Here is a 25603-nt window from a genome sequence, read left to right on the forward strand (position 1 = left end):
ACTGTGACAGAAACAAAGATGGAACAGAGCACTAACAGGAGGCACCTGAAGTGTGATCTGCTTTTCAAAAAATAGCAGTGCCACTAGTACTGCTCAAATAACAACAAAAATAATGGGAGATACTATTGGTTGGCATCTACTATGTTTCAAGTACTATATTAGGTATTTTTTACATATTGCCTCATCTCTTCCTCATATAAATGACAAGAATAAAAGCCGCTGCCTTTTGTAAATGTTTCCTCTGTACCAAGCCCTGTTCTCACCCTTCTGTCCCCCTGTAGTACTCACTGTCTCCAAGCCATGCTGTGGTCCTTTCAGCATTTGAACACTTGAGTTCTTTCCTGCTTCTGAAATTTTGTGCATGAAATTTCCTCTCTTGGAGTCTTCTCATGCCTGCTTCCTCTACCCCAACCTGGCTTTTCTGTTTGGATGTCTTCCTCTTATCCATAGTGTCTCACTTTTAAACTTCCTGCTCCAAGAAGTATTCCTGAGCAGCTTACCCAGAATAAGTTCCCAACTGTCTCACCCAATCCCTCGTCTACCTTTCTATTGGCTATGTTATTCTCTACCATGGTGGTACCTTGCTTATTTCTTCAGGGAACTTTCTCAATTTGTAAGCATTTATTTGCAAGTCTATTTACCTTGTTTTGTCTCTCCATCTCGATATTAAAACATCAAATGCCAGTTTCCAGTTCCTTTTCATTCAGTATCTATACTATGCACATAGAAAAGTAGTAGGTACTCAATAAATATTTATTAAACAAAAGAATGTGCTAAGTGCCTTGCATCAATTCTCTCATTTAGCAAATAATCTTCCCATGAGTTTTTTGAGCTCAATGGGCTCTTAACCATATAGGTAGGAAACGCTTAAGGTAAGATCCAAAACCATTTCAGTAGGACTTCAGAGCTGTGATTATAACCATTAGACTCCCATTTTACAGATCCGATAATTATTTATGTATTTAGTTAGTTAGTTAGTTAGTTAGTTAGTTAGTTAGTTAGTTAGTTGAGACAGAGTCTCACTCTGTTGCCCAGGCTGGAGTGCAATGGCTCAATACCGGCTCACTGCAATCTCTGCCTCCTGGGTTAAAGTGATTCTCCTGCCTAAGCCTCCTGAGTAGCTGGAACTACAGGCCTGCGCCACCACTCCCGGCTAATTTTTGTATTTTTAGTAGAGATGAGGTTTCACCATGTTGGCCAGGCTCGTCTTGAACTCCTGACTTCAAGTGATCTGCCAGCCTCACCTTCCCAAAGTGCTGGGATTACAGGCATGAGCCACCGTGCCCATCCCTTAATAGATTCTTAATATCAGTTTGATATCGACTTCTTGGGACTATTTTTTTGGGAACCCATCACGATCTTGGCCAATGCACATCCTTTTGTGCAGCTTCAGTACTACTTTTCTCAAGCACTTATCGGCCACCTTCAGTTTAGCAGCTCTGCAATTTACAGCCAAGTAGATTAAGAAAAGGCAAACACCCTCCTCCTAATACAGAGCTCTCACTGTACACAAGCTTGGGGAATACAAATCTCACCCTGTTCTAATTTCTTTGCTCTGGAAAAAGTGCGAAGAAGAGATTCTTAAACACATTCTTGTCTCCTCTGATGATCCAAGATTTTTCTCTCTATATTTGCCATTATGCTTTGAAAACCAATTATTTCTAGCCCTACAAATCATGACTTTTAGTAATTGGCCTCAGATATAAACCAGTTATATGAATGGGAAAAAGCACACTCTATTTTGCTTTAGTAAAATTGTTTATACATTCAACAATTTTGCCCATAGAATAGGTAGGTATATATAGAGATACATATAGAAAAGAAAATGTGGATTTTCCTGAAATATTTTAAAAAGTGTGCCTAGATGCTTGGACATCTTAAGCAATGTTTAACACAAACTAAGAGTTATACTTTCTACTTATTTAGTGGCTTTAAGCATGAAATTATACAACTTGTAAAGCACTTAAAATCGTGCTGACACACAGTAAATAACCAAGAATTATAATTTATTATATTTTACTTTTAAATATTTTATGTATTTTGCTATAAAATGTATCAATCACATTACCTAATAACCTAGAAATATGTTCATCTTGTTATATTTTCAATTACTTATTACTTTCCATATTTATTTTGCCTTCTCTTGGAGTTGGTTAAGGTGAAGGAGAGAATTGTCTCTGGTCAAATTAAATGGCTAATTTAACAATGCCTCAAATAAGCTGTTTCCCTTTTAAAACTGTTTTCCTTAACGTATCTTTTATTTTGTTATCATAAAAAGGAGTGGGATGTGGTATAGATACCCTGGACAAATAATTTTGCTAAGAAATCTGTGAGACAGGGCAGAGACAACTAATTGTTTAGGTCACAGATTGAGAAGTGGGAGTTATCAGGTAGGGAAAGAAGGCAGCAAAAGACACTTCTGGGCAGTGAGCAAGCTCCTTCACTTACACTTTCCTCCCCTCCATGTGTGTCAGCACATGCTTCTCCCAACTCTGAATTGAAGTCAGGGGCTGCAAATGGCAGATATAAGAAGTTGATGTTTGAGTTGCTGAGATATAGCTGTATATCAGGACTTTATCTGTATTTATAGCTTTCATCCATTCAACAGGCATGAAGGACGAACTGCTATGTTCCAGGAACTGCTATTTTAGGAACTGACAATAAAGCACTGCACATAGTGGATCTGCCTTCATAGAACTTGTGTTTTGATACGAAAGATAAATGATGAAGATACAAAGGGGATAGATAGATAATGAAGGGAGAGGTAGGTAGATAGATTAGATAGAGACATATAGAATGATTATGTCATTAATAATATCACATTGAATAACCATTATGAAAACATCAAGAAAATAGACAAGAGAGCCTGGATATGATTCTGGATATAAGGTTGTCTGTTAAGTGTTCTCTAGCAGGGTAACAGAAGAAATCTAACTGAAGTTGGGGACCAAGCCATGTGACTTTCTCGGGGCAGAGCTGCCACTCTGGACCAGATACTTTCATGAAGGACAAAAAAAAGACCCATCTTGTTTAAGTCATTTTTTTCTGGGGCAGTAGAGAGAGGGACTTTTACTTAGAGCTAAACCTGCTCCTAAATAAAAGAATGTTTCCTCCTAACCTTGGGTATGTAGTAGGTTAATAGCCACAAACTCCTCGCATTCTAATAAGCATGTTCCTTTAACTGCAACTTTGCAATTCTTCCCATCCAGAGAAGTCCATCCCTATGTCCCCTTAAGTAACTGGGCTGGTGTGTAACTTGGTTTGATCAATAGAATGTGGCAGAAATGACATTCATGAGTGCCAGAGAGTGGGCCTCAAAATGCTTTCCAGCTTCTCCATTTCTCTCTTATGGTGAAAAACCTAAAATAAAAGGTCACATGGAGAGAAAGTTCCAGCAACCTTCACCATCACAGCTGAGCCCATCTCTAGCCAATCCTTCAGCTACATGTAGCTACAAGAATGTGCACGAGTGAGATTACAGATCAAGTCAACCAAACAACAGAATTCTGAAAGATAATACATTGCCAATTTTAAAGCTACTAAATTTTGGGGTGGTTTATTACATAGCCATAGATAAGTGATACAGAAACTGGTATTGGTGTCGGGAGCTGCTGTAAAAACTAGAAACAATGTGGCATTAGTTTTGCTATTGGGAAATAGGCAGAGGCTGGAAGAGCAGTGAAGAAGTGCTACTGGAGACAACTAGAAAAGCAACTCAGTTTTATAGCCGGGTGCGTGGCTCAGGCCTGTAATCCCAGTACTTTGGGAGGCCGAGGTAGGAGGATCACCAGGTCAGGAGATCGAGACCATCCTGGCTAACACGATGAAACCCCGTCTCTACTAAAAAAATACAAAAAATTAGCTGGGCGTGGTGGTAGACGCCTGTAGTCCCAGCCACTCGGGAGGCTGAGGCAGGAAAATGGCGTGAACCCATGGGGGCGGAGCTTGCAGTGAGCTGAAATCGCACCACTCCAGCCTGGGAGCCAGAATGAGACTCCCTCTCAAGAAAAAAATAAAATAAAAAGAGAAAAGAAAAGAAAAGAAAAGCAACTCAGTTATGTAGTGGCAGAACAACAGAGAAAATATAGCCTGCGGCAATTTGAAATACAGAAAATGAATGTGTGGATCCGTAAGGAGAGTGCCAGGCAATGTTGAAAGTGCTTTTTAAGCTGCATCTGATGAGTTGAGAGGAGAGAGATGAGCTGAAGAGAGAACTGTTCAGTTTGAAAGCAGAATTTAGAAGAAATATAGAAGATCTAGAAATTGCTATGCTGAAAGGTAAAATTCATTCACACGTCCGTCCTGTAGAATATTCCCAGTGTAAGAAATGATCTTAGGAAAGATCATTTATCGTAAGTACCTATTTAACTATGTTGTTATAACACCCTTTAAAATCTGAGACAGACTTAAAAGTGGTGTCTGACTAGTAGGCTTTTGATCTCACCACTCTTAGAGTCAAAAAAACTTCTAAGAATCAAAAGTGTGTTGGCAAACAGCAGTTTTTTATGCCCAAGGTAGACACAGAACAGTCCTGAAAAGAATTATGGATGCCACTTTGGGGCATGGCATCAACTTCAGTAAACTTGGCAACAATTTTCAGAGAATGGTTCTGACAGGCACTGCTTCTTTGGGTCAAAGAAAGAGAAATGGGGACCAAAAAAAAGGCCTCTGAGTCTGAACTGTCTATGAAAAAGAAGCAGGCTGAGATGCAGCTGCAAAGACCAGCTCTTTCTGATGAAAGAGTGAAGAGGTCTTTAGAGAACAGAACCAAAAGGCCAGACAGTGTAGCCAGATCCAAGATCTGTTATTTGTTACAAGATCCAGTAACAATGAATTCAAGAATCACTCCCAGGTTGTAGAACAAGGCTTTAACCAAATAACTTCTCTTGCCCACAGAAAAGGGGAAACGGGTGACATGTGCCCTACTGTTTTCAGAATTGCTACAAAATTGAGACTGCTTCTCTTTTACTCTTCTTTTGAAAATTTATTATTATTTTAGGGTAGTTTTATATTTACAGAAAAGCTGCAAAGATAATACAGAGAGTTCCCGTATGTATACTCTTCATCTAGTTTCTCTATTAACATTTTACATAATCATGAAGCATTTGTCACAACTAAGGAACTAACATTGATAGTTTACAATAAACCAAACTCTACAGTTTATTTCAATTTCACTACATTTTCTCTCTCTCTCTCTCTCTCTATATATATATATATATTTTTTTTTTCTGTTTCAGGATACCCTGTAGAATACCACAATACCTTTAGTCATCATGTCTCTTAGCCTCCTCCAGTCTGTGACAATATTTTAGTCTTTTTTTTTTTTTGCATTTGATAACCTTGACAATTTTGAGGTGTATCTGCCAGGCATCTGGGACACATTAAAGGTATTCGTCTCTCAACCTGGGTTTTCTTGATTTTTTTCTTTTTTTTTTTTTATGGTTAGACTACTCCAGCCCTAGAATCATCTTTTTCTCCAAGGAGTCCTGCTTCCTTCTCTTGGGTAATAGTGTTAGAAACCAAAATCCGGGAGCTGGGTGTGCTCATTGCTCCATTCTTAATATTTTAAAGGGAGTGTCTACTGTGGTGATTCTGTCCTTGTCTCACCAATGTATGTTGAAGGTAGTTCAACAGGTAGTGTAGGTGGTTCTTTACAACAATGGGAGAATTAACTAACACATATTTGTAGTTCACATATCTCATCATCAAGAGAAGCTACATCTGAGGAGATTCATCCATACCCAACCAGATGCTGATCATTAGGTCCTAGACTTAAAGCCTGGTGCTGTAACCGGGGTGAAACTTGGAAGTTCCTGGATGGGATAAGCATACTTTACACATAGAAGGAATGTTAATAATTTGTGTAACCAAAGGTAGAGAACTCTAGAAGGTCGTTTATTGGAAACTTACATCTGTGCCTTTGCCAAGTGGCTTTGCTGCTTCTCCCACACAGAGGTGGAATCTACTTCTCTACCCCATTGAAACTGGGCTAGCCTGTGGTGGAAGGAATGTGGTGAAAGTGACATTCTTAAGTTTTTGAGCTTAGGCCTCAAGAGGCCTTGCAACTTCACCTTCATTCTGTCACAGTTCTGTGGCTTCCAGGCTTTTGAAGAAGACCCCCCAAAAAAGACCACATAGACAAAAAGAACTCAATCATCTCTGCTTTCCCAGATGAGCCCAGATCCCAGGAACTCAGCAGCTGAGTGCAGCAACATGAGTCAGCCCAGGAAGACCAGCAGAATCCAGTAAACCTCAAAATCATGATAAATGATGAATAAGTTTTAGAGTAGTTTGTTAAGAAGAAATGGATAATTAACACAGCATATTAATTGACTGTAATAAAGGTCAATGTTCTATTAATCCAAGTCCACTTTTCCATAAGTCCCATTTACCCAAGTCTGGGTTCTTGATAAGCAATAATGTATGGTAAATTGTGATGATGAATTAATAGCTTTATTTTCCTTTATCATATTATAGTGTCCTTACTGATGACATATTGAATTAATGCTTTAACTATGAAAGAGAGTTTTATCAGTAGAAATTTTGAGAGCTGTCACAAATTGACAACAGATTTGGAGAATTGAAGCTTCTCATTACCCTTCAGATGGCTTCTTAGAAATACCTGCTTTCAGATAATCTGAAAGTAGAGATTAGTTCTCTAGGAGTCAAGTTAGGTAACTGCAGTGCAAATGTGATTTAAAACTGGCAGGTTTAAAGTGATCAATAGGGGCAGCAGCTTTTTCATGAGTGAAGTTCTATTTACCTCTTCAGATTTGCCTCAAGCCTTTTACTGTTCCCTGATGTTCCAAACACGCTCGCCTTCTGGGTATCTTGGAAACGCTAACCTCTTTTCTTTAGTTGATTTCTAGGTTTTTAATATCATTAAATATTTTTTATTTTTATTGATTGATCATTTCATCCATCCCTTCAACAAATACATAATAAACATAACATTTAAATGGCCAGGAACACACCAATGATTACTAGATTGCCAGTACGTTTAGAAGTATATAAGTGAATAATTATGATAAAATATAGTGAGTATATAACATTAGAAGAAAGAATGATATTTTAGCAAAACATAGGTGTGCATCTAACATTAACTGAATCAGTTTTAATAAAAACGACTCCATTTTTTGAAGTTTGACTACCCCTGACAACCTTTAAGCTTCACACCTCTGTCTTTCTTTTCTGCCCCACATTGGAGCAAGCTGATAAGAAAGCTGGGGTGCTTTCTCCTTTGCTGCAGGAAAGTTCAAAACACTTCAGGAACTTTCCTTCAAGCTTCATTCCTTAACCACCATAAGAAGTTTAAGTCAGTCTCTTTTCCTTGTTTTTCAGCTGAAGCAGCCTTCCCTGCTCTTATCAGAAGGACAAATTATGTAAGTTAATGAACCTTTCCATATCCTCTTCGTACCTTTGTGGCATCATCAGTCTCAAACCAAGCTTTGGGTGGAGGTACCTGTCTTGCCTCTAAAAAGTGACCACAAAATAGGTGATCATAGACAGTAGCTTGAATGGCATCTTAAACTGTGAGCACATATATAATATGTGGGATTATAGTTCTTTTTTGTCCTGTTTTGCCCACAAGTATCTAAAATCCTTAAGGGCAAATAATTATTGATTCTTGTGCCTGTATCAATCAGCATGGTGCCTGGCTCATAAGAGATGTTCAATTTTGTTTGATACATAAGTGATTTATAGAAGCCAAAGGAGTATGATTTTATGAAAAAGAGTGATCAAGAGTATAAAAGCAAATAAAATCAGTAAGAAGAGAACTGAAAAGAGGAGCCACTGACTTTGGACATTTGAAGTGAATGGCTATCTGCGCAGAACCCTTTAGAAGTGTGATAGAGGCAAAGTTTTCTGCAGAAGCCAGAGATGAGCAAGTAGAGACAGCAAATGTCTACTGTTTCAGCACACTGGAATTGAAATTATTCAGGGGCACTGAAGAAAATCAGAGATAAAGAGCAGAAAAGGAAGCATGGCCAAATGAAGATTTTTGTTTTAAGAGAGAGGATAAATAACTTATTTTTTTAATATACTATAGTTACGTCCAGTTTAGTAAAAGAGATTGAAGACACTTGGAAAAGGACAATTAACTGACACAGCTGTGCCTGGGAAAATGCAGTGGAAGTTTTTTTTTTTTTTTTTTTTTTTTTTTTTTTAAGTGAAACTAAATTAACAAACAAGGTTAAGAGAAACTCAGAGTAGCAGATTTGACCTTGGTTAGAAAAAAAGAACAGTTACATCAATTGTTTTAAAAAATGAAAGTACATATGGATTTGAATGTATGTATCTTTAGGTCACCAGGCAATGAATAGAAAGTTGAGGAAGAAAATGCATAATGGTTTCCTGAAGATAGAGGCAAGGTTATCTGTGGAAGGCCCTTAGGAACAGGATTTAGAAGGGAGATTAAAGATGTAATTGCAGCTTGGAATACTGGAAAGTGGAAATAGTAGAATTACTAAGCACAAAGAAGTGACAGCGCTAAAGGTTCACTCTAGGATAGAGAGAGGGAATTTTCAGGAACACCAAACTGCAGAAATGGGATCACCTTCCAACCACGTCATCTGGACACCAAACAATTGAGTCTGTATATACCACATGAGTTGGAATCCTGAGTCGAAAGAACAGAAATATCAAATTCTCCCCATTTTTACTCAGACTGCAAGTAATTTTTCTAACAATTGTTGTGTCCTATTTTCCTTTATTCTCTCTCTTTCCTTCACATTGCTGGTGACCTGGGCAAGTGTGGTACGAGATGCACAGTGAAGTGTCCCACACAGCTCCTCTGTAACTTGGGCTACAGAACACTGTTACCTAACATGCACTTTAGATCAATTTCTGATTTGTGTTTTGAATTGTGAGATGGAGTCCAAATATATATTTTATTAATTTTTGGATATACTGAGCATTTAATGCAACTAAATCTGTTATCCATGGAATGAGAATGACTTTTAAAGTGAATAAGAAATAAACTACAGTAAGCATATTCCAGAAAATGAAACTTGAAGACATACATTCACACATCTGGCAGTGATTCATAATTGAATATCATTTTCTCTCTAGTTATGATAGTTTACATCAGCCTCAATCCCCAAACTGAAAGTAGCTGAGTAATATTGCTGGCACCATCTCTTTATTCCAGCTCCATATGTGCAGAATAAAAGGTTTAACTATAATTCACTCTGGTAGCATTACACAGGGAATTTCAATGAAGGTGTTGAAAGAAAATAATTACCCATATAGCCTTAGGCTGGAAGGGAAATATCTCCTTTTCTTTTACGATGTATTTCTAGTGGATGTGTATGAGAGGCAACTTGGAGGATGGGATCATTTTCTTATATGACTACATCAATATGTGTTGGAAAAGTATAAATTTGTGAAACAAGGAGAAGATTTAAATTTTCCATGATAAGGGATATTACATCCAAACTTGCACTCTTAGGAAAACTATTGTAAGTCACCCAAGAATATATGTATAGGGATAATATGTTTTAAATACTTTCTGCCCCTGACATGCTCATATTGAGCAAAGGCTTTGGTTAATTTGACATCATCCTTTGCAATGTGACATAACTATGTACCCAGTTTTTGTTACCTAAGCATAACACTATAGGGATACCATACAGCCACAATACATTACAAATGATGCACAAACTGAAACAGATGAAGTGATGAAAACATAAGTACCTAAGAATTATAGTACAGGGCTTCTTTTAAATACCAGACTAAAGAAAGTCTTTGTGACTGCGATCCTAAATTTTAGGGTCTAAAACTAAAGGGACTGTCATTTTAAGATACATATTCCCAAGTCCACCCCAAATAAATCCTGATTCACTAGGTCTTGTGTAGGCCATTGGAATCTGTTTGCATTTAGCAAGCAAACACTCAATTCTGGTGTAGCTATTGTAAGGTTCGCATTTCAAACAAGATTCAGAAGGACTCTAGCAACATCATTTGATTGATTTTAATTGATTATACTTCTACTTTCTTAAGCTAGACCCTTCCTACTTCAATGTTTTCATTGGCTAGGTGGAGAGGGACAATTGGAAAAACAAAAGGTTTCCATGAGACAGAAGTTAGATGTCAGTCCCATTTGGGGCAATCACACTGTTATTCTCAAATTTTAATTCCAGTGCCAAAGCAAAAGGCATAGATCCAAGCCCCAGAAAGAGTTGTAATGTGGGAAGAATTGTGTTTGGTTTTATGAAACCCAGTTCTGCCATGTCTGTGTCACCGGGGGTTGGGGGCACGGGAAGAACCGGTCATCCAAAAATGCCTGAGGCCTGTTACTCAGCCTGCCTCCCCTCCCCCACCCATTCTCCATCACCACCCATCTTGCCTCCCAACATCATGCTACCACCCCAAGCCCTGTCCTCTGTAGCCCCCAAAATATTCCTAGCCATCCTTCTTCATCAAAATTTATTGTATGCTTTGTTCTTTCAGGTCTTTGGGGACAATGTCTTATAAGCTCTTTAAGTGAACTAGTTCTTCATAAGACTAACACAATGTGTTACAATGGCTTTCTTGTGTTTTCCTTTCATATACTGTTTACTCCAGCCCAAGTGAATGACTGATGATGAGAACTTCAAGCCTCTTGGAAGACTGTGAAGTAGGTATTTGGACTTCGGGGACATTTAGATACTCCTGAAATCATACCACCACAGGGTCAATCATGCCTACTAACTTTCTCCTGAAATACCTTTTGTAAACCTAGCTTTATCTTCAGTCTTTATTTTTCCCCACAAAATCCGTTCAGTGCACAGAAATTGCGTTCACTTCTCTCCTTCTCCTGCTCTCTCTCAGGCTTTGTTAGCATAAATAAAGGCACCCTTATTTAAACAATAGGTCCCTAACTACAAATTTAAGAAAATAGGGAGCATGGAAGCTTGAGAAGCCTGTAAGATATAAATCAAGGTGTAAGAAGTATAGAAAGAGAGGCGTTAAATAGGAAAGTTGATCTGGAAGACACATGCCAGTGCAAAAGATGTTCTATGTTTCCTCACTTTTCTAGCCTTATGAGTCCATAAATTGCTTCAAAACCAAGAAGATTTTAAAAAGCAGCTCTAACAGTAAAGGAAATAAAGATAGATTTCTAGTTTTATTTTTATTTATTTCATTATCAAAGTATTTTATTTTTTAATGTAACAACTGTTCTTGTAATTTATGGATACTTATAGGACTTATTAATGAGCCAATTTCTAAATGACTCTTTAAAACAAGAGGCTCCAAATTAAAAAAAAATACTGAAAAACTTCCTACTCTTACTATAGGTAATAGTCTTTATTATATAGAAGAGAAAAGAAATAAGTCTGATCAAAATGAATTTCTGGCCAGGTGCAGTAGTTCACGTCTGTAATCCCAGGACTCTGAAAGGTCGAGGCAGGCTCATCACCTGAAGTCAGGAGTTCAAGACCAGCCTGGCCAACATGGGGAAACCTCATCCCTACTAAAAAAACACAAAAATTATCCAAATGTGGGGGCACATGCCTGTAGTCCCAGCTACACAGGAGGCTGAGGTGGGAGAATTGCTTGAACTCAGGAGGCGGAGGTTGTAGTGAGCTGAGATCACACCACTGTATGCACTCCACCTTGGGTGACAGAGAGAGACCTCGTCAAAAAAAAAAAAAAAAAAAAAAAAAAAAAAAAAAAACCCCTTTGCTGAATCAATTTAAAAAAAAGTAAGGACTTTTGAAGAGTAAGTACTTTAAAAGAAATTGTTTCGGAGAACTCAATCAATTTGGAGTAACTGAGCATTCTTCTTTAAAAAAAAAAAAAGCAAAACAAAACAAAAGAAAGCAAAAACTCAAGTGGAAAGTTATCAATAAGACTGTGTTCTGTGCCTATCTCTGAGACAACTGGTGAAATTAAGCAAGTCTATGCTGTTATTTTTGTTAAAACAGTATGATAACTTAGAGAAAACTAGCCTAGCTAGTTCAATTCTATCTTCTTTAACGAGATAGTTAATCATTAGGAACCATCACCAGAACACCATATACCGCAGTTTCTGAATCCCCACTGGCATGTTGCAAACCCATTCCTGAACACATCACTCTGTTTCATGGCCACAGTCTCATCTGAGTAGCCAGATATGGCTAGTTATGTCTATGTAACCTACTGTCTCTAGCGGCAGAATGTTTTCACCAGACCATGATCAATGATTATGTTTTTAATACAAAAGCATGACATACAGTAAATGAAAATACAATTCTAGTAAGGCTGGCTTTCAGATTGAAAAAAAAAGAGAAAATCGTTAAAAGTCTAGGAAATGCATAACTCCTTGCTATTGACTGAATTGTGTCCCTACACAATTCATACATTGAAGCCCTAATCTCCAATGTGACTATATTTGAGATAGGATTTATAAGGAGGTAATCAAAGGTAAATGAGGTCATAAGTGTCAGGCTCCAATCTCATAGAATTAGTGTTCATATAAGAAGAGACAGCAGAGAGCTTGCTCTTTCTTTGTCTCTCCTCCCTGAGGACACAGAGAGTAGGCATCCTTCTACTGGCCAGGAAGAAAGCCCTCATTAGAAACCAAATTGGCCAGCACCTTGGTCTTGGACTTGTAGTCTCTGAAACTGAGAGAAGTACACTCCTGTTGTTTAAGCCTCCAGTCTATGGTATTTTATTGTAACAACCCAAATAGACTAATACAGATTTTGGTACTGAGAAGTGAGATACTACTGCAACAAATAACTAAAAATGTGGAAGAAGCATTTTAGGTGCATGCTAGAAAAAGCCTGGATTGTTGTGAAAGGACTGTCATGAACTTAAAGGTGATTGTGGTGAGGGCTTAAAGAGAAAAGGAAAGAGAAAGTCTCCATTTTCTTGGAGAATAAATAAGTAATCCTAAATGGAGTGTTAGTAGAAATATGGTCATAACAGGCCATTCTGCTGTCTCAGATAGAAATGAGGAACATGTTATTGGAAACTGGAGGAAAGGTGACCCTTGTTGTAAAGTGGTCAAGAACTTGGCTGAACTATGTTCTATTGTTTTTTTGGACAGTAGAAACACAAGTGATAAAACTGGATGTTTAGCTAAGGATATTATTTCTAGGCAAAGCGTTGAAGGAGTGACTTGGTTGTTCCTGACTGCTTTTAGTAAAGTATGAGGGGAAAGGGGAATTGAACAAGGAGTTGTTAAGCAGAAAGTAACAAGAACTTGAAGATTTGGTAAATTATCAGTCTGTTCATGTTGCATAAAATGAGAAATCTTGTTCTGAAGAGAGCACAAAGGGTGTGGCGAAACAACCATTTGATAAGTAGATGAATGTGGTTATGAACCATGAATCTGATTAGCCACCTCAGCAGGAGCCAGAAATAGAGATAAAATTATGTCAGCAAACCACTGCCAGTTTGAACTGAAGGAGACAGAGATGGGACAAAATGAAGGAGAGCTATCAGATTTTTTAGGTTCTACAGCACACCACCATAGAGCTAACAGGTGGTGTTAGCTGTAACATGATATTCTTCAAGAGAAGAAAGAATGACACCACAAGCAACCCAGAGATCATCCATGCTGCCTCCTTGGTTTCAAAGGGTGGGGACATTGCCTTAATTTTAATGGGGCAGATAGCCTCAAATTGAAGTTCTAGGGGTGGGAAGACCCTGCAAAGCGATCGGGTGGAACCACCCTGTGGAAATCTGGAGCCAGGACTGCTACCCCAGAGGGTCAAAGAGGTGGGGGATCAAAGCAAAAGGGATTATTTTTGTGTCTGGATCTGATGGAATTTTCCTTGGTAGGTTTTGGACTTGCTTGGGACCTGTCACTACTTCCTTCTTTCTTATTTCTCCTGTTTGGAATGGGGATATCATTTCTATGACAATGCCACGATTATATTTTGGAAGCATATAGCTTGTCTGGCTTCATAGGTTCACAATTGGAGAGGAATTTTGCATAAGAGTTTATCTTGTTTCTGTTCCCGTCTATGTATGATTTAGATGATATTTTATGAAACTTTGAACTTCAGACTTGAGGGTGGATACTGGAATGAGTCAGGATTTTGGGGGCTCTTAGGATGTAATGAAAGTATTTTGCATATGATAAGGACATGAATTTGGTGAAGGCTAGAATGTTGTGGACTGAATTGTGTTTCCTCAAACTTCATACGTTTAATCCCTCATCCTCAAAGTGATGGCATTTGAACACAGGACCTATAAGAAGGTAATTAAGGTTAAACAACATTATGAGGATGGGCCCTGATCCAATAAGATGAGTGTCCTTAGAAGAAGAGTGCTCTCTCTCTCACTCTTTCTCTCTCCCCCACATGAGGACATAGCTTGAAGGTGGCCATCTACAACTCAAGAAGAGAGCCCCCACCAGAAACCAAATTGACTAGCACCTTCAGCTTGGACTCCTCAGACTCCAGAACTGAGAAGTAACTTTTGATTGTGTAAGCTCTCTAGTCTGGTAATATGTTATAGCAGCCAGAACTAAGACACTACCATTAATCACCTTACTGCCACCCTATGTAGGAAGGCAACACTTTATCCTCTGCCATACTTCCTATCGTCTTTCCTTAATGTATTTTCATTTTGGCACATATCATCATCTAACTTGCAATAAATGCATTTTAAATGTATTCTACTTTGCCTTCCCTTGATACAACAAAGTTTGTGAGGGCGTTTATTCTTTTTCTGTTTTATTATCTGCCATATCTCTAACACCTAGAAGACTTCCTTTGCTTCTTGTCTTTGGAAAAGTAGCCTTTAATAGACTGAAGAATATTGAATTCAGCCTAGGAAGTCAGGAAAGACAAACTACAGTATATAATGAAGAGCCAAATCAAATAAAAAAATGAAATGTATATATTAATCAAAATTGGAATGCAAAGGATGTAAACCTGGTGAAAGAGTATGTCTAAATGTAGTTTTGTAGCACAAAGTATTCTTATCAGCAGTCCATAAATTAAGGCACAGTATCTTACAGTCCTAGGTTGAAATTTTGTAAGAACAAATTACCAAGAATAATGGATACTTCCAAGAATATTCAATACATAATACTCTGTGGTCATTCCAAAAACAGTATGTGTTATTTGCTTTGCAGGAGAGTAAATACTATGAAATAATAGACGCAAATCCATTTAAGCATAATAGTTATCATATTTTGATTTATTTCCATGTAAATTGGTTGTTACATGCTGAGTTAGTACAAAGAATTATAAAAAAGATAATTAAATGCATTGAAAAATATAAAAAATAACTGCAGCATATTAGACTACATGATTTTAACTAAAATCTTTGGGTTGTGAAAGTACCATTTAACTCCCTATTTGAAAGCTGGCCACAAACTCATTGCCAAATAGCATATTCTATATTGAATTAGATTATCATCCCACAGAATTCAGAATGTGCATTTCTAAGGCATAATGTATGTTCAACAATATACTAATATATTTTGGCAACCACTAAATGTCAAGCATTACCCATACAGGGTATTAACACATTAATGTTTTCATTAAAAAAGAAAGATCTCTTTCTTCATTACATTACACGTTTATAGAATAGAGATCTGTCAAATAAATTACTGTAAAATAGTTCAAGCTAAATCTTATAACACTTGAATCATATAATCGGGGGCAAATAACCTTTAAAATGAAAGACAAATGGTGAAATTTATGGGCATTTAATTTGCATAAATGTAATGTTAACAGTCTTTTCCTGGCTACATATTTTATGCTTAATTTATATATGTCACTCTATTAGGTCCTTAACACTCTTATAGGTCAGTTTTAATTTTTTCCAATTTTATTTTACCATAATAAGTGTTATCAAGTAGTTTGTCATATATAAAAATAAGGTAATCTCATAAATATAATTCAGTGTGACTATAGAAACAATCCAGCTTCAAGACCACTATACAGTTTTTGTGTTGTCAATACCTGCTTCGAAATAAACATTTGCATTTTAGAATGTTGTGTGTCTAAACTCATGTTTACCTCTTAAGCTCTCAGAACTCAATACCAGAGACTTCCTCCAGGTTAACAGTCACTGTAGCTTTGGTGTGTGGAACTCTTCAAACAAAGGTCTTCATAAGGTACATGGTTTGGTCTTCCTTTACATTGAATACAACATTAGCATTTGACACCCAAGTTATTGGACTTAAAGTTTTATCCACTAAACTTCTACTATAAACACTGAAGTGCATTAAAATATAACTGCTCCGACAATACTGTGTCCATTTTGTCAACAAACTATAAAAAACATCCATCAATTAACTATGATTTTAATGTCACACCTGATCCATAATCTCTAATAAATTAGAAAGTGCCTGCATTATATAAGTTCAATTATAGGAGTTGCATAGCAAAATATCAATTTATACACTGCAAAATATATTTTCTTTTTTGACTTTCCTTGACTCATGCTTACCTGCCAGTGACCAATGAATTAGAGATAGTGAATATTACCATCTACCAGTGGAATAATTTAACTGGACAAAGCAGAATAAAATTATTTCCTCTAAGGAAACTTTACCTCCAATTATTACTTCTGCTTTTCCTTGGAAGAGTGTTTAATGGGAATGTGAGTTGGCCTCACTCATTGAGATTGAGGCTACCATAGGGAGAAACACTATTCTTTGTAGTTCATTTCAATCAAAATTGAAATGGCTGGATATGTTATAAGAATTTGAAACCTTTCTTAATTCTCTTTCACTTTATTGCATTGCCCTACCTACAATTTAATGTTAAAATTAAGGGTCATATGAATGTTTACCACACATTTGCTAGAGACCATTATAATCCATCACTTGGCAGGCACTAGAATTTACTTTTATAGATGACAGAGACAGTGCCTAAATGGCTGGTATTTTAATTTTATTTTCAACCTGTTTCTCAAACTCACTTTAAAGTACCTAGCTTTTTCTTACTCTGGTAAATTTTAGAGCGGTTAAAATGCTGTTAAAAGCTTAAGCATAATTATGTGTCTATGCCTATCTTTGAAGATGATAATTTTTTCCTAGGTAAATCAATTTGCTAAATTAAAATGTGAAATTCTACGTACTTGTATGTGATTGAAAATATATGTACAAGCATGAAAACAATAACATACAGTTCAGCCTAGCCTATAGCGTTTATTTGTCAATTATCCTGTTGGTTTGATGGGTTTGCAGATAATCACATTTAGCTTTCCTCTAACAAAAGAAAAAAAAAAACTATGAAGATCTACCTACCTATACATCCATATGCATATAGTTAAACATATTATATTGAGTATCTCTGAAATAGGAAAGTTAAAATTATTACAGTTCATCTTATACTGGAATAGCTCAAAGCTATTCTGCTAGTGGTATTTTCTCATCTAAAAATTATAAAATGTGTAATTTCGTATTCTCTTTCTCCAACAAAACTTCAGTGGAAAACAGAGCCTCTTATTGGGTAGAAATGCTAAAATTAGAGGTACTGGGTCTGAGGATCCTAAGCATTTCCAATATTCAGAGCAAAACAGACCAACGTCAAGAACTTGGTTTTATTGGGATACCCGTTTCTTTCGATTATGAAAATATTCCTGAATACTTCAGGAATGGATGTATGGAAAGATATGGAAATGAATTATTTCCAGTTTTTCATTTGTTTTGTTTGGTTTACGTTTTGTGAATTTCACACCTTACTGTGTAAAGTAATATTTAGTCTTATTGATATTTCAGAGGCCTATACAGAGAGAAGTTGTGTGAAAATGGCACATTTGCTAAGTTGTTTTTATGTATTAGTTACAGATTATCTTAAAATTTTACAAATGGCTTGTAAATGCTCAAAATTGCCTATGACAAAAGTATTCCTCGATTTTAAACATCAACTTACAGCACAATAGAAATAAAACAGCACAAAATATTATAGTAAAATAAAATAAAACCACGTTTACCCTTCAGTACACTAAAACTAAACACATACTGATTTTTATATAAAATAACTAAGTGAATCTTCTTACTAACAAAATGAGAAAACAGTTGGCAGTTCTTTCCAACTGCTATGCAGTTACCAAGTTACATCATACTTATTGTAGCAGAGGTCATCTGTAGGATCTAAACAACAAAAAAGTTGTGCAAAATCCCAGCGTATGGCCTCTTCAGGCAGTTGGTAAAGACAAGAGCTGTACTGAGACAAAAGGGTCTCAGACTTCACTGTGGTCACTGAGTTTGCTCAAATTCTGAAATAGAAGAGGAAGAAATAAGTATGTGCTACTTACTCAACTCTTAAATTGGTACCAAAGTAAAAGAACAGTAGTGACTGAAGCAAGCTGTCCAGCTAAGCCAAAAAAAAAAAAAAAAAAAATGAACATTTTATGAGGCATCAGCGTAGAGCAGTTCAAAGCTCCAGGTCCAACGTCAAACTGCTGACTCTGCAACCAACTCTACCACTTATAGATTGTGTAATTTCCCTGGTCAGTTTCCTTGTTTCTAAAAATGGATTAAATTATCGTATCTACCTCATAAGGTCATGACAAATTCAGTTAAACAACATAGTAAAGCTATCAGAATATTCCTGTAATATAGTTAGAGCACTCAATATATGTTAGATATAATAATAGTGTTATTATTATTTTGTAAATACATACTGTTCTGATTGTATACAATAGAGATGACTCTGTGAGGCACCAAATGTTATTCTAGGGATGAGGAAAGGCAAAACAATTCAAAACTCAAAGAAAAACTGCAGGAAATCAAAGCTCTAAGAACAATTATAAAACTAAACCATAAGCCCAGCATTTGTAAGATAACTTTGACACTTCAGATCATGTGAGCACTAGACTCTGCAAATAATATTTCCAAAGATGTCAACATAAGCTTAGAGGCAAGATATCAGAGCAGAAAAAACTTTTAAGGCCATATTTAGAGTTTTTATATTTGAGAAAGGTGGATTCAAGTCCCTAGGACAGTAGATCCTGGAAGAAGCATTTGTTGTACAAGTAAGCAGTTTGCAATTGATAGGCAACCACCCAATCCTGAGAGCAGTGACATTTTTGGAAGATCCAAGTTACCAAACAACAGTTTGTCACTGGCCTAAAAAAAGAATGGAAACATTCTTTTACTTGGAATAAAAAATCTGAGGGTCTGAAGTGGGCTGGGGCCGGGGGGGGGGTGGCTGTTAATAGATTTCAGATGCCAATGGAATAATAAGCTGATACAAAAGATGCAAAGCTTCGATTCTATATCCTGAATATTCTTATAACTCCTTCAGGCCAAGTTAATCAACTCACCTTATTTGAATGGATATGACTTATTGCAGCAGATACTGATTCAAAAAAAATTGGTTTCTCTGAGTCTAGGTTTCCATAATACGTCATTGCTTTTATCAAGGAAGCTACAAGAAAGCACAAGTGATATAAGAATACATGTGGAAATGCAGAAGAATCACATTCAATGTTAGTCAGGGACATGTTCTTACCTGTACAATGGGCTAACAATACATCCACACTCCTGCCTTTACAGTCCATGTAAACCTGGAAGAATTAAAATAGGATACGAACAGTTAATTCAGAATAGCCAGCAGGAGGAAATAAGATGGGCTTCAGAAGAAATCAAACTTTCTTTAAAGCGAATGTTTATGAAGTCAAACCACCAGAGGGAGGCATTGTTACACAGTCAGGCATAATCTGGCAAGCATCTAAAAGACTAAGATTAATACAGCAGGGCATCTACCTTTATTGCAACTAAATTTGACTGCTTACCTTTTCCACATCATTTAATAAAAGTAAAAACAGTTACTTTCCTGCCCTGTAAGAATCATATAAAATTGTTCTCAACCTCTTTTAATAGGAAACAAGGACCCATTTGTGAAAATGAAGAAAGCTGCTGACCTACTGCTTGTTTTAATATTTTACAATAATTTGGACATATTCACGTGCTCTACAAACCCTGTGCATGAATGGTAAATTGAGAACCTCACTATAATCCAAGCCAAGTTTGATTACCCAACTTCCATTTTAAAAGGAATGCAAGATGAGAGATCCTGACTCATTTGTTTGGCATCTTTTAAGTCCTAGAAAATCTCAAGCAGAAACAACTTATAAAAGGCTCTGATCTTAAATTCACCCAAATCAAAGTCAGTCTATGAACTTCTGTAAAAGTAAATTTAGGTGTTTTAGTTACCAGGGGATGGATTTCATTATATAATAGTGATGTATCTTACACATAAAATATAGAAAGGTTCATTTACAATATATTCTAATAGTGTGCATTGTACATTCAAAATTTCATTCATATTCTTCCAGCAGTAAGAAGTTCTTTCTATGTGAGAAGAATTGTGAAATAATAGGAGATATATTACTGAGTGTAAATGAGAAAAGAGCAAAAAACATGGACTGCATCTTTGCCATTGAATAAATGGCTCCCATTTTTGTAAGTTAAAATATTTAATTCAAGGTGACCTCTCAGTGTTTGACTTTTTCTTAAGCTCAATGAAACATAAACACATTGCTATGGGCGGTTTGTAGATGCTGATAAATATAATCTCCAGTTCGCTGACCTCCTCAAAGTCCCAAGTAAAAGAATAAAGAGAAGTCACCCCACTTCCTTCAACCTACAACTCCCAAGAGAATGTTTCTTATGCTAAAGCAACTGAGAAAACAATGCAAGGATTGTTATTAGAAAGCATGAAGCCATGAAGGGCTGAAGAGTTTCTGTGGCTCTTCACTCTGAACCTTCTTCCAGGGTGGCTGGAACTAAAAAATAATATTAGCTGCAATGATATTAATTACACTTGAAGAAATGACATTTTTTAAATGGGAAAAAATAATAGAAACTAGCATTATTGAGTTCTTCCTAACTGCTCGACACTTTTTTAGGTGCTTTATATGCAATACATCATTTTTAAGCCTCACAACAACTTGATGAAGGGGGTATTTCTACTTCCAGTTTACAGAAAAGCAAGTAAACACTTAAGTCCAGATCACAGAACTAGTATATGGATGATATTTGGAACCAGGCTTAGTCTATCTTTAAAGTCTATATTCTTAACATAGATCATGCTGTTACTGTAACCATAATGAAATAAAGAAAATAGGCATAACAAGGAAATTTAAAAGGGCAAACTGATACAAAACTGCTGGTTTTGTATATATAGATAAAACACACCTGGCTAAGGGAATGTCATTTTATGCCAATCTAAAAATAAATTGCATTAGTTGATTGATCCTGTCATTCCAGTGTACAGATCTTTAAAACCACTAAGATGAATGATGAAAATAAGTCTTTTGCAACATGCCCAGTGCCAAGATGGTTTGAATTTCTCTGAATTGTCCGCCGTGGATCCTAAACTCAGTGGGAGTAGGTAATCATTTCTCCTGCTTTCTTTATTAACCCTAAGTCCTGTTTGTAATATCTAGAGAAGGAAGCTGATAATTTCAGAAACCAATTTAAAATGCAATTGAACAAAAAAAACTATACATACTGGCCTTTCCCAGTTTAAAAAAAAAAAAAAAAAAATCCTAGTCTAGTGTTTCTCAAAATAGGATCCTTGAGCCTCCTGCATCAGAATCACCTATGGGTGTTTAAAATGAAGCTCCTAGATCAGAATCAGAACCCAGAAGACTGCATTTTCAATGAGCACCCCAGAAGCGCCTTAAACACACAATTTTAAGAGACTCTTGTAGACTTTAGGAACACAGAGTAAATAAAAATGCCGAATACAAGAGGCCCTCCTGTGAAGAGGGACCATGTGTTTACAATTTAGTTTCAGCTAGAAGAAAACATGAAGCATTCAGGTTGAATCCTAAGTCCAACTGTTCAAAGGTTTTATAGTGAACCACAAGAAAATGAAAACATATTATGTGGGGAGAAAGGGCAACTTGCTAAAAATAGCCACTAGATTTCAGGCCTCTGATACTTAAACTTCAATTGTTTTAAACAATTTGTTTATTTTCGAAATATCTGTCAATTCTGAAACAAAATCGCTGCCTCATTTTTACAAAATGAATAAACTGAGATCCAGACAAGTGAGATGATTTCTCCTACACCTCAGCTAGCGTGATGCAGCTGGGACTATGCTGTGACTTCCACATACTAAGCAATTCCCCTCCACACACTCCCACCCATATCTTCGTAGGAAAGCAATACTAATGTTGACCTTTGTACTGTCGTGAGTTTGAAAGGCTGGACATTTCAAAGTAAATTTAAGATATAAATGAATAGAGACACAAGGTATACTACACCACAAGAAAACAATGCAAGTCCATAACATGAGACCTTTTCAAGGATACTGATCTGAACCCTTTAAAAGTCAATGTCTGGTTTCCACTTTCTGACCATGATATGTAACTAATATAAGACTATCCCCTCCTCCACAAAGAAGTACACAACTGGACAAAAATATACAACAACCATGTTTAGACAATCGGCACCAGGCAGGGCAGCACAGGGCAGCTGAGTTTCCTGAGAAAGGGGGAAAACATGGGGTGAGCCCTCTGATCATGGTAGCTTTCTGCCACAAAGCAGTTTCTGGGCACTGGCATGATGAGGGGGACCCAATAAAAATGTGGCAGCTTCCCTGAGCTGCACAGACAGAACCAGAGTTCAGGGAGAGATCAATGGGTGATGAAAGAGCTCCAGAAATTTCCATAAGGTTTAAATTAAGTATTTGGCTCAATGTCAAGCCACACAGCAAGGCTCTAGGTGGTCTGAGTAAGAAAACCTCTGGGAAGTAAACACCTGAAGATGAGATGAGCTGATTCACAGGCTCAGAAGCTGGCAGAGGACTGAAGAAACTGAGGAACAGATGCTGCCCCACCCTCAAGACGTCCCACCACCACCAATTCAGGGTATTAAGGGAAAGAACAAAAAGAAAGAAGAAAGAAGGTGAATTCCCTGTTGACTTAGTATTTACTAAAAAAAGAAGGAGGTAAAAAAAATCTTAGAAGTGTCTGAGTTTTCTGTGAATTGACAAAATTAGGTGTTCTTCTAGCTGTGGAAATGGGGTTTGGAAGCTACGTCAGTTTTAAATCCATAAGTGGAGTTTTATTTTTTGCATACCTGGATCATGGAGAGCACATGGAGATCATAGGGTAGAGAAAGAGGCACTATTGCCTGAGAGAACAGAGAAAAGCCGTTGCATTGGGCACTGCTTGTGAGACCAGGAATGGTATTACGCCAAACTGTACCCAACCGTAATGTGAGAGAAAACCTCCTGCCATCATCAAGGCACTTGCTTATGCAGGCTGTGCTCTAGAATGGGCTTTTCTCCTTTCTAGAATCCTTGTAAATTGACTGCCTAGGAGATCCTATGCCCACTGTATCTCAAGTCTATGTACTGTTCTCTCTGACTACCCCATGCAAATATTCTTAGCCCTGACCCTCACACATACATACAACTAGAAGCTGAATAGGATCTCCTGAAAACAAATCTACAGTGATGGGAGGCATGAAGTTCTCCGTCCTTTGCAAATAATGGGGTGAGATGTGTATTGCAACAAGCAGGCTCAAGACTACAGAGAGAAGGTGGTGAAAACCCCTATTACTGAACAAAAGGGAAGAAACAGTTCTAAACACAAGCTCCATAAATACCTCAACAAGCATGGAGACTCCAGAATAGTCAAAAAAGGTAAATCCACTGCAATCCAGGATTAAAGAACACTTCTCATTAGGGCAGGACTGTGAAACTTCTTCTGTAGGAGAAACAGAGACTTGAGTTAGGGAGAATTTTAAGAGATTTCTGCTGCTGGCTTTGTTGACTGGTGGGAGGGTAACAGTGGCCTCACATTTAACAACACTAATTCAAAACACTTTTAATTTTTACATTTTTCAGTAAATTATTAATTATTTCTGAACTTTCTGATTTTGTATTACTGGAATGCAATTTCAGGTGATCATGACATGACTCAAAGAGGAAGACAAAATAGGTTAATTACCAGTATCATTTCATATATGGACGAACTGAAGTTCAGTTTAAAAGTTTAAATGCTTTTTACAGGATATCTGGCAAGTTAGTGCTAAACATAGACAGAAGCAAAGTCTCTAGACATTCTGAATAGTACCTTTCCCACAATATCACAATGTTTCCTTAATAGGCATGCCCAAAGTAGAGCTCTGTTTTGTGGTGCCTGAAGTGTATACAATTTTGGAATCACACTTAAAAAAAAAAATAAAAATAAATAAAAAAAATAAAAACTCCATTGCTAGGGCTTGTCCCACAGCCTTGGAAGGGATCTGTATGACGGGCCCTGAAAATTAAGCTTCATTCGGTTCATAGTAAATCGGCCTCTGAATTTACCTGATGAAAACAATAAGATTTTACTGAGGAGTTCATGACCTCTTTTTGATAGCCATTCTTAGGGCCACAGTTTCCTTACATGATATGACCTATTTCTTCACAGTGACAGGCCACATTTGGGGTCCCTCTGAGGAGTGATGTGGCTCTCAGAGCAGATCACACATGCTGATTCCCCCACCACTGTAGGCAAAGTCTATCACTTAAATTCAAATTCATTAACTATTATGAAATTCTCTGAAAAAAAAAATTCTTAATTTCAATAGCATTGCCATTTAAAATGTTCAAGGTTTTTCTGTATAGTGACTATATAAAAGTGGGACTGTGGTTGTTTCTCAATTTGGGAGAAAATATGAGGGAAATAGTGCAATTAAAAAAAATCCTGCTTACAGATTTAAGAAAGCAGTAAAACAGAAAATAAAAAATGACACTGAAAATTTATATATGACAGTAACTGTCAGGAAAAGGAGAAATGCTACAAAGTAATTTCTATGTATTTGAAAAGTGATAGGTATAAGACTTGGTTTTCAGTTTCATCTTTAGATCTATATTTACATCTATTAATCAAATAATATACTATTAATTGAATAATAACTATATTGTGTTTGTACTATGTTCAAGAAGGAGAAGATAATAACACCAGATAATCAATATTTCTAAGGAGTAATTTTTTTAAGCAGTGAGTGATAACAAACATGAGTGAGGTCTTATTCCTTTCTTTGGAGTTTATAATACTTTTGAGTGTCAAGGATAGCATTGGTATATAAATGACATGATTAAAATGATAAAATGAATAAAAATGTGAATTTACAAAATAGTGTAGTCTCTTTGGAGTAATCAGGGAAGGCTTCATGCAAAAAGCAGCCTTGCAGGATATATCAGATTCCAAAAAGGAGAAATAATATAGACGTGTAAGCATTCTAACCATGTGGACAGCCTTAATCCAACACTAATGACAGCTTAAATCTAAAACTCCTTCTGCTCCCATTCAACCATTTAATGCGGACCAACTATATGCCAGGCACTCCATTAGTGCCTTCTGTTCTGCTGTTTCTCCCAGGGCAAGAGGGGCTAAGTGGTTAGTGAACATTCAGGCTATGTTTCCATAGGCCTAAAATGGTAAACTAGAACCTCAGGCAACATTGAAAATAGCCATAACATAGCTCATCTATTGACCACTCAGCTGTAATCATTATCATTCATTATTTGCCTGATTAAACACAAGATTTACCTCTACTAATGCAGAGGCTTTTATTTATATTTTTAGGTATAATACACCCTGGCTTATTATCGGAGATAGGAAAGTATTAAGATTGAAGGAAAAGAAAATACTCTAAGCAGAGAATACTTGTTCTAATCAACAGTGGAATGTTGACTGGTCATAAATACATTTT

The 25603-nt window shown here is 36.7% G+C and overlaps 1 protein-coding gene across 1 annotated transcript in view; it reads right to left on the reverse strand.

Annotated features, from left to right (window-relative positions):
* Positions 1-15091: 15091 nt before the first annotated feature.
* SLC26A7 (solute carrier family 26 member 7) overlaps positions 15092-25603 on the reverse strand; it is a 143105-nt gene continuing 132593 nt past the window's right edge. The window contains exons 16-19 of the mRNA XM_017871205.1: positions 23507-23607; positions 19395-19449; positions 19207-19310; positions 15092-18156 (exon numbers count right to left, since the gene is read on the reverse strand). Of these exons, the coding sequence (XP_017726694.1) occupies positions 18121-18156; positions 19207-19310; positions 19395-19449; positions 23507-23607 (296 nt within the window). The 3' untranslated portion in view covers positions 15092-18120. The remainder of the gene's footprint in view (positions 18157-19206; positions 19311-19394; positions 19450-23506; positions 23608-25603) is intronic.

This window comes from Rhinopithecus bieti, unplaced genomic scaffold (genome assembly GCF_001698545.2).
Source record: "Rhinopithecus bieti isolate Rb0 unplaced genomic scaffold, ASM169854v2 scaffold_6371, whole genome shotgun sequence".
NCBI lineage: Eukaryota > Metazoa > Chordata > Mammalia > Primates > Cercopithecidae > Rhinopithecus > Rhinopithecus bieti.